At 38.4% G+C, this 17,722-nt stretch overlaps 1 protein-coding gene across 1 annotated transcript in view; it reads right to left on the bottom strand.

Annotated features, from left to right (window-relative positions):
- Positions 1 to 4,528: 4,528 nt before the first annotated feature.
- Positions 4,529 to 17,722, bottom strand: part of ADAMTS5 (ADAM metallopeptidase with thrombospondin type 1 motif, 5) — a gene marked incomplete at its 5' end in the record, with an annotated part of 37,731 nt that continues 24,537 nt past the window's right edge. The window contains 6 exons of the mRNA XM_009073512.1: positions 4,529 to 5,102; positions 8,537 to 8,712; positions 9,389 to 9,564; positions 9,992 to 10,175; positions 11,326 to 11,609; positions 17,462 to 17,629. Coding sequence (XP_009071760.1) covers positions 4,529 to 5,102; positions 8,537 to 8,712; positions 9,389 to 9,564; positions 9,992 to 10,175; positions 11,326 to 11,609; positions 17,462 to 17,629 — 1,562 coding nt within the window. The remainder of the gene's footprint in view (positions 5,103 to 8,536; positions 8,713 to 9,388; positions 9,565 to 9,991; positions 10,176 to 11,325; positions 11,610 to 17,461; positions 17,630 to 17,722) is intronic.

Genomic DNA, 17,722 nt, shown 5'->3' with positions numbered 1-17,722 from the left:
AGCTGGAATTTAACTTGGGTAAATGTGGGCACTGGTAAGCAAGATGACTTTCAACAGTTTGAAATTGTTTATGTGCAATCTGTAGCATTGCCCTTACAGTGAAGTAGCTACAGGAGTAGTTTGTCTTGTTAAATAAACTGACTGCGGAAAAGCTGTAGGTTGTCTATATCACATTTTTTTCTTTACACTGGACCAAGGTTCCCTTGAGTTCTGCAGTAGCTGAACTGGATGAAAAGTGGAAGCAAGCAGATATTGTTATTTTCATGGAAACATGCTTTGCTGGCTTTCTTGCATCTAACTTTGCCTGATGTGGTGCAGAGAGCTAGAACACCATGAAGTAAAACATTGCAAAGCCTTCCAAATTAGGCTTTTGACTTTTTATAGCCATATATACATATTTATATATGTATATAAACAGTGAAAACATTGAAAAAGTAGGGTTTTTTTAATGGTTCAGTCTTCATAAACCAAATCATACATTGTTTAAGCTAATTTTTTTAAGAGGCACCCAAGAGTTTCTCTTTAGTGTTTTCACTTAAACATAAGAAGCTGCATGAGAAAAGACTCACTTGCCATCCTGGCAACTCAGAGGAACTACATTCACATATAGAGGACTCCCAGTTACTAGAAGTCTGCATGTGCTGCAATTGAAGCAAGGGGTAAGATGCCTAACAACTTTGGTGGTCAATCACTGAGGTGTGCAGCATGAATTGCATGTGCCTATGTGAAGCCAATCTGTTGTTTGACTTCTTCAGGAGCCACTATGGGGTTTTTTTGGTCCACAGACCTTTGTGACTTGCTAGTTGAGAGATTTTCAAAGTGAAGTGTAACAAGGAGCTTTGAGCATGAGGTCACAAAATTTAAAATCTACAACTTTTCTAAGAAAAAGGTGGTAGCAGAAAAAGAATATACATCTATACAGTGTGCACACATGTATACACATATACTCCTGTTTCATGCAGAAAGTTTTCTAAATAAAATCATACAAAAAATAACCAGTGCCATATATTACGTAAACTCACAAGGTGTACTTTCAACACAAATTTGAAGCATAAATTAAAAGAATGAGAGAGAGAGAGAGACAGAGATGATAGCAAAACATTTTAAATATAGAATTTGCACAATTGGCATTTTGTTAAATAAGAATAAATAAATTCATTACATCCGTTCACATACCAGTTGTATAAACAATAAATTATTTTATTTTTTCAGTGCTGTGTTGCTTTTTTAAATTTTAAACAGTTGTTACTAATCCACAAGATATTTCCTTTCCCCCATGTGATAAAACTGTTTCCACAGGAGGGCAGTTAAATTTAATTTCTTATATATGGTCAAACTAAAGATGACAGGCTTCTTTCTAATGAGAATGTCTTATTTGAGAAGCAGATGCTGTAAAACCCACTGATGCTTAGGGGTCCAAATTCACCTAAGGGCACTGAAGGTGTGTCCCAAAGTTAACTCAGGATTGTTCCTTTCTATGACAAGAGCAAAACTCTGGGTTTCTATTCCCTAGGTGCATTTTACGGATCCTGCTTGGCAACACTGGGTAGTAATGTAAACAATGATGTAGCAGTGTGAGTAACATCGAATTTAGTTGAGAACAGAAGTGGCCGTAACAAAGTCATATACCTCGCACCAATTTTTCTTTCATTGGTTACATGAGGCAGCCATAACTCACAGAAGCAAGGTTTGGAATTGGAATCTGATTTCTAATAACACCTAAAAAAGCAAGTGTTGGCTACAGTGGGCTGACCTAGTTTATCTTACACTTTTAGGGTCCTGCCTTGTTCTGTCCCCTTTGCCCTCTCACCATAGAAAAGGAACTGCTTTTTGCTCATGTTAATTTGCTTCCTTGCTACACTGGTGAAAAGGGAAAAGTCACTATAGTGGTTTGTTCTCATACTTATTTATTTTTTAATAAATAAACTCTTTCTCTCAAAAAGATACTATTGATCTAAGAAAGGAAGTTTCAAATTTATACCCGTGTGTGGTATTACTCTTCTGGACCCTAAACAGCATCCAAAAGCTTTACTTATCCTGAATATATAATAAATTATTATCATGATGCAAACACAAATAGTTGCACATTCTGTCTCTATTAGGACAAAACACAGGCAAAACAAATGCCACTTAATGCAACAGCTGTATGTCGAGACAAATGTTAAGTCTAAGCTGAGACACATTAAATCTCCTGATTTTTCCTCTCATGATGGTTTCTATTTGTTATAAACTTTTGGAGAGGTTCTAGAACATGTGCAATACATATATAAATACAAAAATTAGATTGCTTGAAGGGAAAATAAGGCATTTCAAAGTGATCTTATTTTAACAGGCAAGGAAGGCATAAATCTTTACTTTCCAGAACTTTGCAAATATTCAGAGCATTGATCTGAGTTCTTAGAGTGGGATAGGGATTATTTTTAAATGGGGAGTTTTTCTCAAGATCCAGAGTTTTGCACAAGGACTACTCCTAAACAGAAGGCCACATGATTTTTGCAAACTGCAGATGATTAGTAACATTTGTTGCTAATCCATTTAACAGAGAAGGAGCCTCTGCCCTGATACTGTTTATTTAGAACAGGGTACAAAAATAGATACTTTTCCAGTTTCACAGTTGTAGATGTAGCAACTCTATGCTGTTTTGAAATCATCACATGATTTTTAGGAGATCATACAAACATGCCACAGTTGCAAAAACATGTTTGTGTCAGCCTGAAGTCGGACTTGCCCTTCTTGCTACACAGGCCAACAAGTTTTCCTGATGATTTATTTCATGCCTGGGATTTTCAGAAGAGCCTGAGGTATTTCAGTGCTAAAGTACCACTGAGTTACAGCTGTGAGGCTTGTCTGAAAACCCTCCTGCAGTCGTGCACTCTCCTGTGTGGATGAACCAAGGAATAAAAGACAGATGGGATTCTACTTTCATCAGCCTTTTATAGCCACTTCTTTCAGTACCTGTTATCTCAGAGCTTAATTCAAAGCCTGCTGATATAAGAGGAAGGAATTTTAACAGGGTTGCTATCAGGTCTCCACCTGCATAAAGTGAAATGCCCATCCTCAGTCACAGAACAACAGACAGACACGGACAACAGTAGCATTCAGGAATCGCTGCCAATGAAAACTATTACCATCTACTACCTGTACTGTGGAAACAGTCTTATTGATACTGGGCAAGTCCTCCACATCCTGATGTGGTTTGACTTCCTAGTGACCCCTCTTCCTCCCAAATGTGGTAAATATACAAAACATGAATGCCTTCTATAGCTTTAAAGAACCACAAAACACACACAAAACAATCAAAAAAGACAAATAGTTACAAACATTTGCTGGTAAGATGAATACCAGAGTTAGACATGATGCACAAGACAGTGATAAAATATTAACTGCTTGCTGTGTTTTTTTGACCTTTATAGCCTCTTCAAAAGATGTAGGTACATTACACATTGTTAGATTCAAGGTGGAAGCCATAGAGAAAACAACAGAGAAAGCAGTTGAACACAGTCTCAGAATATCTGAGTTACAAGACACTTGATTATCTTACCTGTAATTTTTGGTTCTCTAACTAGTTTCTACAAAATACAGTATGCCTTTGTTTCATGGAAAGAAGAAGCTAGCAGCTATTGTTCTTCAACAACAAGAACCCCAAGCTGTGACACAGCTGGAACTAGTGAAAGGTTTACAAGCACAGTGTACACAAATTCCTCCTAGCAGCCAAATCCTCCTTCTGTGCGTGTCTAACACACACATGGTGAGGAGTTGCTGATGGTCCTGGTATTTGAGCAATGTACATGTGGGGCTCCCTGGTCTGCAGGATGCTGCAATGCTCATTCTGAGAATTTATGGTGGAAACACAGTATTTGTCATAGGATAACAATATACTGTCAGGAAATTCCTAGGATGAAAATGTATTTCCTTTTGTCAAAACCAAAAGGTATTACTTTTTAAAACCAGCAGCAAGCTCTTCATTTTCCAGTAAAACATCTGTGGCCCTTTCTGAAGAATGGACCAAGTCCACAAGGGCTGCAGATATGCTTTGGTCAATCACTTTGCTTATGTAGTTTGCCTTTTGATTTTTTTAATAGAACCAAGTGATATAAAGTGACATATAGAATGAAAGATATTTACAGAACAGTATAAAATAAGCTACTGTGGGATCACGGGTACACAAGATGTTTTCTAAGGATATACAGTATTAGAGGTAGGTGAAAAAGGGGAGATGAGTCTGTAACCTTCAAATATCCCAGGATCCTCCATTCACTAGCTTTTCTTCTTTTGCATTATTTTACATTTTTGCAGATGCAGAGGGCTTATAACAACTTTAATGCTTAGGTTTTTTTGACATATTAAGATCACCCTATTAGTTCTTAAACCAGTGCACATCTTCATTTGGTCCAAATAGGCAGATTCTGCCCATAATTTGACACTGTATATAAGTACATTGAAGCCTTTGCTTCTCTCTGGGCAGACCTAATACCAGTATGTCAACAATGGCTTAATCAAACCTGTTAAAGAAGATCACAACCACAGGTTAACACTTTTTCAACAAGCACTGTTTAAATGCTGATGGTCTCTGAGAGAGAAGACATCCCTTAGCTAATTTTCCTTGCCCATCTTTGCACTGGACAGTCCTGGTGTGCCATCCTGTGTCACATGTTCGAGAACAAGAAAGCCATGGCCCCGTAACCCAGCGAGGCTGTGTGAGCTGTGGAGTCACTTTGCTGCTGCTGCTGCCATTGCTGGTGACGGAGTTAGTCATTTGCCCTTGCTTCTTTGGCACGAAGAAACTATAGCGGATGTCCAACGGTTGCGTTGGATCAGTCGCAAGTATCTGCACAATAAGAATCTCTTTTGTGGCAGAGTGTCCCATTGCATGCAAAAAATCGTCTTTGTGGCTCCAGCCGCTGTAGTTCATGACAGTCCCATTGATGTCGATGATTGTTTCTGAAGTGGAGATCATGTATTTTCCATTGACAAGGTACTCACCGTTTTTCTTTTTCAGGGCCAGGTAGGCAGTGAACCTGCTCTGGTCCTTAGTTTTGAACTGCCGAACTTTGATGTGGGTTGCCCCTTCTGGGATTTTCACTACATCTGTGTAGCCCTTGCTGAGCAAGTGGAAAAAAGAAAAGTATTAAGTAGCTAGCATGAAATAAACCTCAAATCTTACTGCAATGCCTGACGAAGTCATTGGCATGAGACATCTTGCTTCGTTTCAGCTCAGTCCCTGAATCCTTCTGGACTGAGGCTCATCTAATATTAATTTAACCAGGTTCCACTGTTGATCTGCTGTGTTTTTCTTTATGTTCTTGAAAAAATTTCTATTGCACTTCTTTCAGATTGCTTAATCTTTAGCTTTAGTGACAATTTTATGTGAGACAGATACAAGAGGAATGAAAAATAACAGACAGCTTTTATATTTCAGCAAAGGGTGGGAGATATGAAATACGATGCACGCGTTGCCTGCCAAGGAAAAGATAATGAGATATGCATTGGTTACAGCTGTTTCTTGCTGCCTTTGCTATAATGATGATTAAGGAAAGCATGAGCAGAGTAACAGCTGGGTAGAGGTACCTTGGGAACTTTTAAAAATAATCTTGATCACTGAGAAAAAATTTGTTTACTTTGAAATTCATAAACTCAGAGACTGATTGTCAAATGTCTAATAAGAGGGGCACCCAAGTGTTTCATTTGTACCATCACAGAGTTCCTTCTGTTAGAACTTATGAAATATCTTAAAATATTTAAGATTTAGAAAAAGGTATTTAACTCTTCTACTAAAAGTGACAAGCACTGAAAACCTGCAAGTGGGCTGGAATTTATCACTATCTGAAGTACATTATTTTAACTTAACTGATCTGTAGAAAAAATTCTAAAGACTATACATAGCTATAAGCTACCATCTGGATTTTGGAGACATGTATTTTCATTTCTAAATCCATGACAAAACCATCCTACAAGTATCTCATATCTGAAAGGTTTAATGAGAAAATACATTAAAAATACATAAAAGTGAAGGGATCTCCTTTGGGATTGTTTAAAGAACACTGCTAATTTTGAGAACTTTTAGCTGTACAAGCAGAGACTGCACGTACTACAGATTAAACGCTTGTGCTATTCTCCTGGTATTTCCAGCAGTTATGGGACAACAACTAAATCTCTATTGATTTAGCACCTCCACAAAGTTGAAGGAATATGGTGTGAAACCCACGCTGGGGACTCTGCGCTACAGCACTGCACAAAGATTTTTATGTAACAGTTGCCAGAATAGCTCTGTTAAAACATGTCATTAAAGCTACAAAATCACTTGTTCAAAAACTAAAAGCAGTTCTGGAGAATTCAAGTCATCTGCAGAGAGATCTATAATACTTCATGTGCATGAAGAAGCACGTGCAGGATTAATTCTCCTCTTTCCAAACTTCTGATAATTTGGCTTCCTAGCCTTTAAAAAATGTTCTTAGGAAACATAATCTTCCAGAAGATTATGTTTTGCCTGCTTTAAAAGGAAAAAAAGTACAAACAAACCTTGTTTTGGCGATTGTCTGTAATGGGAAATACTAGTTTCCCCTTATACATTTAAGTTTCCCTGTACACTTTAGGTACAGATTGCTGCAGGTTGGTTTATAATGGACAGCAACATGTGAGCTGCCATTTTTTCAGTGGTGGAGAGACAGTTTTAATACAGCCACTGCCCTTTCATACATAAAAACAGTTTACAGACAGTTAAGATTTCGCTATTTTAATGAGGGGTTTATTTTAAAGTCAATTACTTGCATAAAAGAATTGTCTCAACATTTCCAGTAAAAATAAATCCTCATCAGTCCAAAAGTCAATCAAAATCAAGTTAGAAAATACTTCTTAAAGGTTGACTATTGCTTTCTGAATGGGGCAACATTTTAAATGCATTGAGGTTGAATTTATATATTTTACCCTCTAGCCAGTCTCATGTCACGTAAAGTCAAGATGGTAACTTAACAGGAATGACTATAATTAAATCTTTCCATTTCCAGGATATCTATGCTACAAATCTGGCCTCACTGAAATTCATGGAGTCCCTTGAACACTTTTGTGGGAGCTTGGATTCCAGCACAAGGATTATTACTGAATAACATGAAGTGTATCTCCCACTGTCTTCTTCATTTAGACATCCCAGACATTTTAATATCTATTTACAAATTGGAAAAGATTTGGTTTATATAATTACTAATTTGGATGGAAAGCCATTCTTTTTGGCAGAGGTGTTTTGGCATCCTTAGATGAGTAATCATTTGTTTATCAGGAAGATTACTTATGTTCATTTTTAGAAAAAATTCACTCCTGAAGCCATTTTTGACTGCTATTAACCAGTATGTCAAAATGTATAGAAATAAAAGGTCATTTCAGGAGTCAGTTTTCAACTTCTGGTAGCTTCCAATATGCTATGTAAGAATTTGGAAGACATAAAACAAAATCAAGTTTATACATAAAAGATGTTACACCAATGCAGTCACTGAGTAGAAACTGTCAACTAAAAGTTTCTATGAGTAGAACACTACAGCAGTCCTTTGAGACCTTGGAATATATATAAATGATAATTAAAAATACTCATTTTTCTATGAATCTTAAGAATTGAAGAGGGAAGAAAATGAGTTCAGATAGAAAGGACTCTTACTTGGCATTGGTATCTCAGTACTAAGCTTACTCCTCCCTCAATGTGGTCAGAGAAAACCATGGGGCCAGTTCCTTTTATTTTCCTTTTATTAGGTTTTATTACAGGGGAAATGTGAACTCTGACAGAAAAATGTCTCACAGGTAACTGTCATAAATATTTTGACTTAAAAAAATTCCCTCTGGAGATTGACATGCGAATGGACATGAAGGGATGTAGTCACGCTTAAGACTATGTTTACTTCTGATCTAAACTCCACACACATTCAGCAGTGTAAAAAGGTAATTTTAGGGCATAATCCCTCTCAGCTATTAAGGAAGATGTTTACAGCTGTCTGCTTCTCTCCACTACTTATATGGAGTGTATGGAATGTATATCACAAAATCAGGTTGGATGTCCTCACTGTCATTTAAAATAGGTGAGATGAAAAACATTTCCAGGATGTAACTTGCTAGTGCAGCAACATGTAGGAAATGCAAAATTTTAGAGATATGCAGATAATTATGATCTCCACAACTTTCTGATTCACTCCCCTCTTCCTTTTTCTCTCTTCTCTAGGAGCCACAATCCATCTGACACATCAAGTAGCACAAGTTGATATGCCTTATTCTAGGCAGACTCTCCTATTAATGGGGTGCTCACCTGCATCACTGGCACTTTGTGTTGGAAATTAACTAGGTACAGTGTTTTGCCAGTTGATTATTTGCCAGTTTTGGGGTAATGCTAAGAGCCAGCTCTATGCCTCTGGAAAGTGCAATAAAGTACATGCAATGTACTTTTTTTTCTCAACCTTCATATGAAAGCAAATTGCATTTAGAGACAGAAAGAAAGCAGCACATAGCAGAGTTACTATTTGCACAGCAAGATACATTTACTAATACTTGAGACCAATACCTTTTTTTGGTGAAGGTCCCCATGACTTTTGTGCAGCTGGAATTGTCTCCTCCACACACCCCACATTTGTCATACTGGAGCTTTGAACCGATGATGCCATCACAACCAGTTCGGATGCATTTTCCTCGGACGCAGACAGAATTACTGTACGGTCGACATTCAGTACCATCAGTGACCTGAGCAATCAAATGAGCTTTTAGTTAAAAGTGCCACAGAAAAGATTCACTTTTTTTGATCCAACTGGTATAACCCATCTACTTATTTATGTCACCTACTCAGAACAGAGTGCCTACCCTGACACACCGGACTGAGTTTCTCCAACATTCCCAGCACAAAAGCATATAAATTTAGCAAAGGGCTGAAAGTAATAACAGATAACTTTCAGTTTGAATTGCATCTGATAGAACAAACTGACCACAAGTCACATCTATACTACTTGGTTAATTATCCTGTATTAACTGGCTCTGTAAGAATTACTCTGGACGCCCTAAACATAATTCAGGGTTAAATTTCCTCTTTTCCTCATAAAACCTTTTCTCCCACAGAAAACCCCAGAATGACAGAAAACTCCAGGCAGAAATCCCTTTATCCACTACTGAAAAGAAACCACTGCAGAGTGCACTAAGAGGCCCATATTTTTCATGAATTCACATACTGAGATGTGGAAAAATTTATCTCATTTTAGAGGCCAGTTCTGGTTCAAATATATAAGCAGTGGATCAAACCATTAAATCTAATCACAGAGTTAAATCTTTCAATCGCATGAATAACTTCTTTTCCCTGGTTACAGGTTTCTAAGATACAGGACACTTCTAAACTGGAGCATGAAATCATGATTGGAGTTGCCATTACCTTCTGAGAAAATACCACATAATAGCCAGTTCCTTTGGCTCGGCAGGTGAGCTTGCAGACATCTCCGGGAAGCACTCCAGCATACTTGGGGACCCATTCAACAAATGTCTTGACACCCTTTGTGTCAGACTGATAGCCATTCCTTGCTTCACACTGCTCTTGTCGAAAAGATTTAGCTGTAGAATAATTCATATAATTAGTGACTATTTCAGACCACACTGCAAATATCATTATGTCCGTCTACTATTCCAATCTCTTTTTTTACATAATTTTTAAGTTACATAACTTCACTTCTTTATTTAGAACTGGCCTTCCAATCCTTCAACTGTTTTACCTTGGAAATCTTCTCATGGCATAATAAGCATTAAAGGTCTTTGTATTATGGTTCATTTTTCAGGGCTGAAATCTTTTTTCATTCAAGCCTCCTTCCTCTATATCTGTGGGGATGTGGGTGAAGAATTATGATACTGTATTAATGACCAATGTCTTGCCTTGGTAAATACATTTTGAGGAACTACAATTGACCTTTGTTGTGTCCTTTCACAGTAGATATTCAGTATTTACTCTCTATGAACAGAAAGGCTGGAGCATGAAGGCACTCACCATTTGCTGGGCAGGGAGCAACGTTGCAGGAGCGGTAGATGGCCCTCTTGCCCGTGCAGTACCGCCCGTTGTTCCTGGGAGCTGGGTTATTGCAGTGACGATAAGCAAACTGAACTCCTCCACCACACGTACGGGAGCACTGTCCCCAGGGTCCCCACGATCCCCAGTTACCGTGGCTTGAAGCCTGAAACACATGGAACAGTGTGAGGTAAGCTCACCATCCAAACGTGAATAATTGCTACATCTCAAAGTCACTGCTTAATGTTTTCCTCAATTGAAGGTGATTCCTTGGTCATTTAATCACGAGTAGCAAGTCTTAGGAGCCGCCTTTCTTCTAGCAGAATTAATTTGTGTCTTTTATCTGCATGCTGACAACATCTCATTTGGCACTCTGCATGCAAAGGCAATACTAGGCCTTGCTGTCCACCTTCAGCCTGTTTCATGGAAGACACCTATACACCAGAAATAGTGCCCATAGTCTCGTGCTGCTCTCTTATATTTTGCTACTCCTAGCAAAAGGGTCCTGTGTACAAGGGGTTTGGCTCCCAGAATACATCCATAAGGCTAATCTATGATTTATTAAATCCAATGATTGTGATGTGTAGGTATTGCTTTGAATTACTGGCAAGAAATGGAGTTGTCAACTCTGCTAAACTGGCTACCTAGAAATGGTACTGCAATAGCATGTAAAGTATATAGAGTCATAAAAAGCATGTTATAAGGACTGTATCTTGATTTGAATGGCTCTCACAGTTTGCAAATATTTTCACACAGTTCTGCAAGTCCACACCTCTTCTGTGGGTATAACAAGGGGCTACTGTCTACCCAGTAAATTCTTAAGTATCTGAACTGTACAGCTGACAGTTCTCATGAGTCTGGGGACAGTTCAGATACATAAAGTTGACAAAGGGGATTCTGCCACTGGAGGTACAAACGTTTCTGGCCTAGAAGTTATATTCTAGATTAACTTCATCCACCTTTTTTTTAAACTAGAATTAGGGCCCTGTGGCCTTTCAAATGAATTTATCTTGCATTCTATGGCTGAGAAGTCAGAAAGCTATGTCCTGGTAACAGATTTACTGAATGGGCACATCCTCTACTCTGAAGGGAGTTTTCCAGGTATGAAGGGTTTCATACTTCAGGAAGAGAACATATTTCCTGAACCCCAGCAGCTTTTTTCCTATATCACTCCCCAGTAACACTCCAATTATGAGCTAAAAAAATAAGGCAGCTTTCAATCCGACTTCCATGAAGTCCCTTTCACTCCCACAAAAATCATCACCTTTTAGGATCACACCTTCTGAAATTCCCTAGGGTCACAGCTGGTAACTTACTGAGTAGTATTTCTTCTTGGTTTTGTCAACACATTTTCCTTGGAGGCAGATCCTTCCTTTTCCACATGGTGTTCCCTCAACAGCAGGCAGCTTCTTAGTCAGACAAACCATCTGACCTTGGCGCACGACTGCACACCAGAGGCGAGAGCACACATCCATCCCAGGACACACTGTGTACTCGGAGCCAAATGCCAATTTGCACTGACGAATGGCATCATAGGTTTGTCCTGGAAGCTCCTCAGGGCCCAGGATGTGCTTTCTTGGTTGGTCCAGCAAACAGTTACCTAAAAGAGCAAACCAACCTATTGTTACTCATTTCCTAGTTTTCTCTACAGTGCTGCAAATTTGTCATTCAAGTTAGGCAGAATGATGATGACAGCAAGCCTCATTCAAAGGATGCTGACATGTATGGAAAGGGTCTCTGAGGTGACATCAGGTTTTGGACAAGGTCATAGTGGTGCCACTGTGTTCTCACTCAGCAGCACACCACGTATAAAGCTGCCTACTTCCAATCTGAAGGTGTAAATGAGTTTTACTCAGGGCCCTTTGGCCTTTCGTGCTGGTTTCCTTTATGCAATGGCTCTGAACACATTCCACAATATTTATCAGTTTGTGATTTAAGGAGTGAGCAAGACTCATGGCAATGCAAGCAAAGTTGTCATTTGAACTTTGAGACAGAATATCAGAAATGGTAGAGCTTCTAAAGGGATGCCAAGAAAATCACAAAACCCAGACTTGTAGACAAGAGGCACTTAGAAAGAAAAGAAAAAACCAAAACAAAACAGAAATTAAAAACTCTAACCTACCAAAGGAAAAAATTAAGATGCATATCAAAGCTAATGCTGGGGGTAAATCTGGACTGAGCTTTCCTTCTAAGGATACCTGCCTGCTTATGGAATTAGTTTGAAGAAGGCTATCTGTTTTATACAGAAATACACAAATAGCAGAAAGAAAATGGAAAAAATTGCAGAAACAAAGTGTGTGTTTTATGATCTACAGCAATCAAGATTTGTCTGTCAGACTCTAAACATGAGAATTCACATTTATGTTCTAGGTATCTACAGACAGCTATTTTTTTACTATTGAAACCTTCACTTGTTGACATGCAGAACTATTTATTCAGCATAACGTCTTTTACACTTCATGAAAGGGATATATGGTCTGGGCAAGCTTCACTTATCCTTGGCCAAAATAACTTACCACAATTTACCTCACTCTGGCATTTGCACCAGTGTTCTTCAGCTGGATCAAGGGTGAAAAAAGCCTATCTATAAAAACCTCACTATTTACACAAAATGGAATAGAATTTCTAGCTATGGCAGTGAATTTAAACAAATCAAATACCCCAATTCTCAATTATTTTGGTTTTCCTTCCAGAACATATGTGTACTGCAACTGTTCATTTTTTTTTCTGTAAAGACTATGGTCAATTAGCCAAATCAGCCAAAAATTCTTTCTGCATGATCACTTACTATCAAAAACTCTGTCTTGTTAAACCTGTTCCATTTGTTGACCCTGATTTACCCTAGCCTTAATCTTTAATCTGGATTATGCTGACTTTTTTAATGCAGACAAGGTGTGCCAATGCTATCTGTCATGAGATAAAGAGAATTAAAAGTACCCTGGTATTCAAAGGTTGTTGTAGTGTAAAATATTAGAGACATGATGAGGAGTGAGGAAGCACAGATCTTTTTTCTAGAGTTTCTGGCAGATGTTCTGGCAAAAAGACACTTTGTAAAAGCAAATAACAGTGGAAGTCCTACTTCACATACCTTGTGATGAGGGAGAAAGCTAGTACAATGTTAGGGCAATGATGGGAAGGCGGTAGCATGTCAACATTCAGTAGTATACACTTCTATTGTACATATACTGAAGTTTATCAAACTCCCAAGTGGAACTGTTAGCCAGTATTTTAAAACATCATAATAACACTTCATTTTGCCATGACAGACACTGCTGCCCATCACTATCTACCTTGACTGAAATGACGAGAAATACAAATTTCGAAAAAAAAGAAAGAAAAGTCTCATACTTGCATATTCTTATCTCTCAGTCATTTTAGTTAACACCCATTCAAATACCTTTCACACGTGAATAACAGGTTTCATAAGTTTACATAGCAAATATAGCTTTTTCCCCCCCTCCAGAACACAGGGGAATGAGATCCAAGCTTCTTCTTAACTGATACTGCTCTGAGGAATCATGTATAATTTTTATAAAGCCAGGTGTTCCAGCTGATCTCACATGATAAATTCAAAACTGAAGATAGCAAAGGCCCCTAAGGATGCCCCACAGGAAAAAAAGTCTTAATCTTGGTAGATAGTAGAAGTGTCTATGTTTAGACAGGTTGCAATGGCATGCAGGTGTTTTTACCACCAGCTGGTCCAATCTTCTACTTGTAAGAAAAGACAGAGTTCAGAAGTTGGAGAAAGGTTTGCCCTGGTTGAGAGGGCAGAGAGAGCTTCAATTCACTGTGATACATTTCAACATACAGAGGATGTATATACTGCTATTCCCATTTTCTGTTCTGAGTACCAAAGAACATCTTTGTGCCCTGCAATAGAGCAACACTGTTGGCAGCTGACAGTTCTAATTAAGCCATCTCATTCTCTCTCTTGATGCTATATGTAATGTATCTTGGAGAAAAAAAAAAGGCAGAATAAGATCTGTGCAGGAAGCAGATAAGCAGGATATAAATTAATTAAAATACAAACAGTTCTTGTCTCAGGTTGCACAAAGCACTGAGCCCTGTGACTGAACACAATAGATTGCAAGCAATCATACCACAGCCTCATGGTTGGCATGACAATAAAGGCAATTAACACCTTTGGAAAGAAAGGCTCGGCTAAAAGCAAATGGAAATAAATATCACTCTCTTCTAGACACTGAGTCTTTTCTTCCTGAATGTCAAATGGCAGTCTGGGTCATCTCATGAGTGCAAAACAAACGGTGATATCATGACCACGCTGTTTATCATTCTCAGAGTGGGCCTCAGGAGACTAGGAATCAGCACCTTGATCCTCCACAGACCTTCTGCTTGACCTTGTACAAGACATTTATATTGGGATTTATTTAGCTGACTTTAACTGTATGTACTGCTGGTGTCTGCAATGCAGTCAGCTGTCAGGTGCTTCACTGCTAAGGCAAATGAGTTTATGGTGTAATTCAGCACCACTAATGCAACTGATGAGGTCAGCCAATGCTGCTGAAGCCATTGATTAGACCCCTCTGCACTATGATGGGAATTTGAATACCCAGTATAGGAGCTACCTACATAAGCACCCACATTTCATAAGCTGTCTGCTCCTTGACATCACCTTCCAAATTTAGAAAACAGGAACATCAGGTTTTGACAAAGTGATGTTAAGGAATTAGAGTCTCGAGACTGTAATGTTTTCTGTTACAGCAGTATGGGGTGAATATCTAAATCTATATAGGAAGCTTACTTAAAGCTTAGCTAAGACATAGACTGTTCATTTGTAATACAAAACTGCTCACAGATCCAAACTTCTGGACTCCATTCACATTTCATTATGCTTACCCATAAGAAGGAGCAGATGAAGCACATTTCCTCACACCAATGCTGCCATACCCTGTTTGTCATCACAAAGCACAGTTCATACGGTCATGCCCATTCGGATCTATGTTATGCCAGCTGCACTGCTGAAAATTACACCTGAATGAGTGAGGGCTTTTTTCCTCTCCCTAGCAGTACTTGAAAGAGATGGGATTTTCACCTCTCTATGGGAAAATTGGAGGGGAGCTCCTTCGTGATAACAAAAAGGGAGGGAAAACACTGAAACTATACAACAGTACATCTGCCTCAGCTAAGGAAAACCCAAAAAGCAGACACGTTTAATCTGAAGAAAACAGAAGTATGGCACATTTGCACTGTTTTATTATCAGCCCAAAGCAGTCTGAAAGGCAGCATTGCTCTATCAGGACCCTGTGGTTTCTGGTACACTTGATGCGCATTACAAATGGGTATTATGGAGCTATGGATTAATTCACTGGCTGAAAGAAGAAAATAAAATCAGAAGTTCCCTTTCTAAAATGATACAATGTCCTTTCAGCACAATAATTTGAAGAAAGTGCAATTTAAATAATCGACTTCCATTTTTCCTTCGTGGACAATGTTTGTGTTAAGACAAATTTTAGATTTAAAATAAATAACTGGAGAAATACAAATTTCAACAGAAAAGAAGTCTGTTGCTTAGGAAAGGTCTCTGATGGGCAGATCTATCAAGAAAACAGATTCCCTTAACATTGTGTATTTGAAATCACACCAGTAACATCAGTAATAAAACTGATTCCCAGAAGACTATGGACCTATGTGATGAGAGGCTCAAATTTTCTGTGAATTACTTGATTACACTGCTAACTCTTTAAGACTACATACCTGAGTGATAACTACTCAGGAGTATTAGAAATGGCAATGTACACTAACCCATTTTTTAAGAGACTGACAGATCCTATGTCCTTTACATGCAGCAAAGAATACATGACTTTGTCACAAGTTGGACAGGTGGAAGGCATCCCTGCCCATTGCAGGGTCTTGGAATGAGATGATCTTTAAGGTCCCTTCCAACCCAATCCATTCTGTGATTCCATGACTCAATGAAAAGTGTCAGCGGTTGAGGACAGCCAAATTTCTTGTACAGGAACTCAGCACTCATGATGAACAAGGAGACCATAATGCAGCTCTGAAGGATGTGAAGCTCCTACCTATTTGTGATGGAAAATACCTGTCAGAGTTATATTCTTAGACCTGTTATAGGCCCCTCTTAACTCAATATTGAGATGGGTCCCAACTCATGAACAGGAGTCCAAATTTCAAGCATCCCCCTAGATAGAAACAAGCCAAAGCTGAGATGGATGGGAGAAATGCTTTCTTTACTTTCATTATTGTTGGAGAAAGCAGCTAGCTGGATGCATTGTAAAGAGAAGGAATCAGGTCACAAATTGAGAACAACCTTTCTACTTGCCTGCAGGTGAGAAACAGAAGAGAAAATATAGTTCAGAGTTCCTTATACTCTCTGAGAGGTCATTCATGGATGGTGAGAGAGGTCCCTTTTTTACTCCAGTGAGCTGCACTGTACTTCAGTAACAACTCAAAAGAGAAATTTCTCTTCATATGTGGAAACTAACTTGGTAATATTAAGTCAATGCCAGAGCAATATGGACCATAAAACAGGACAGTACAGATTAATGGATCTAATAAGACTGAGAGAAAAAATTAAGTGATTCTCCAATACAGAAAAGTGGGAGAAAATATTTCAGAGAGTACTGAAATCAGCTGGCAAAATATTTAAAAGCAAACCTTTACATACAGCAGACATACCATACTTTTTATCCATAAGCATTTGGTTACCATAGCAACTGATCCATTCGTTCAATTACGTCATTTTTATCTCAGCATTTTGGAATTTCCATGGTTTGTTTAAGAACTGCAGTTGCTTTGCGAGCAGAATGAAGACTAAGATTCATTAAAGAGTGAAGACTATGCTTTCTTGCTTCTAATTTTGGAAAATGAAAGTTTTACACTAATTCTCCAAAGGGTAAATTTAATGCTTAACAAAAAATAGTTACAAGGTTTTGGAAGGTAAGCTCCTGGAGCAGAAGTTATCTTTTACCATATACAGCGCAGAGGAGTCTTACTTCTTGCTTGCAGCCCCTCTCCATAAGCATAATAAATACAATGTCATTAATGGTAACAAGAGCTCATCTCTGTAGTCTAACTCTAAGTAGACCATATCATCCATTTTAATTTCTATAAGGAAGAGGCCATTTCTTTGTGTGCTCTGTTTCAAGGACCCTTTGAGCTCATATCTGTGGCATTTGGGCGGACAAGACTAATTTCATGCTTTTAAATACACCTCTCCATTTTCCAAACCAGTGTATTGCCAACACATACTCCATCAGCTATTTCTTTTTTCTTGCATTGAACCATTGAAAGGGAGGGTGAGACTCTGGCAGCCTCTTAGACTTTTGCCTAGTTTTGCAAGCACTTCCAAGATATTCCTGAATGAACTAGGAATGAACAAGCTGCCATAAAATATCCTTATTAAAAAATAAACAACAATCAGATCACAGTAAAAACTAACATGTAGCTGACACAAGGTGTGATAACACATACCATGACCATCATCGAAGAATTCTGTTATAGTTGCTGAAGTGCATTTGGACCAGGGTTTTGAAGCATCGATGCTAGTCAGAATGGAGGACATCAGGCGCTTATCTTCCATGGAGCCAAAGTTCTCCTCACAAAATTTGGAGTCATCATGGGAAAGCCCAAGCAAATGCCCTACAGAAATGAAACAAACAAATAAATTTATATGGCTATCCACAGCAGAATTTCCTAGTTCGAGCTCACAGTCATGGCAAAATGAATTGTCTA

Source organism: Acanthisitta chloris, unplaced genomic scaffold (genome assembly GCF_000695815.1).
Source record: "Acanthisitta chloris isolate BGI_N310 unplaced genomic scaffold, ASM69581v1 scaffold13624, whole genome shotgun sequence".
In the NCBI taxonomy this organism is placed as follows: Eukaryota; Metazoa; Chordata; class Aves; order Passeriformes; family Acanthisittidae; genus Acanthisitta; species Acanthisitta chloris.
This window is presented reverse-complemented; position numbering and strand designations above follow the sequence as displayed.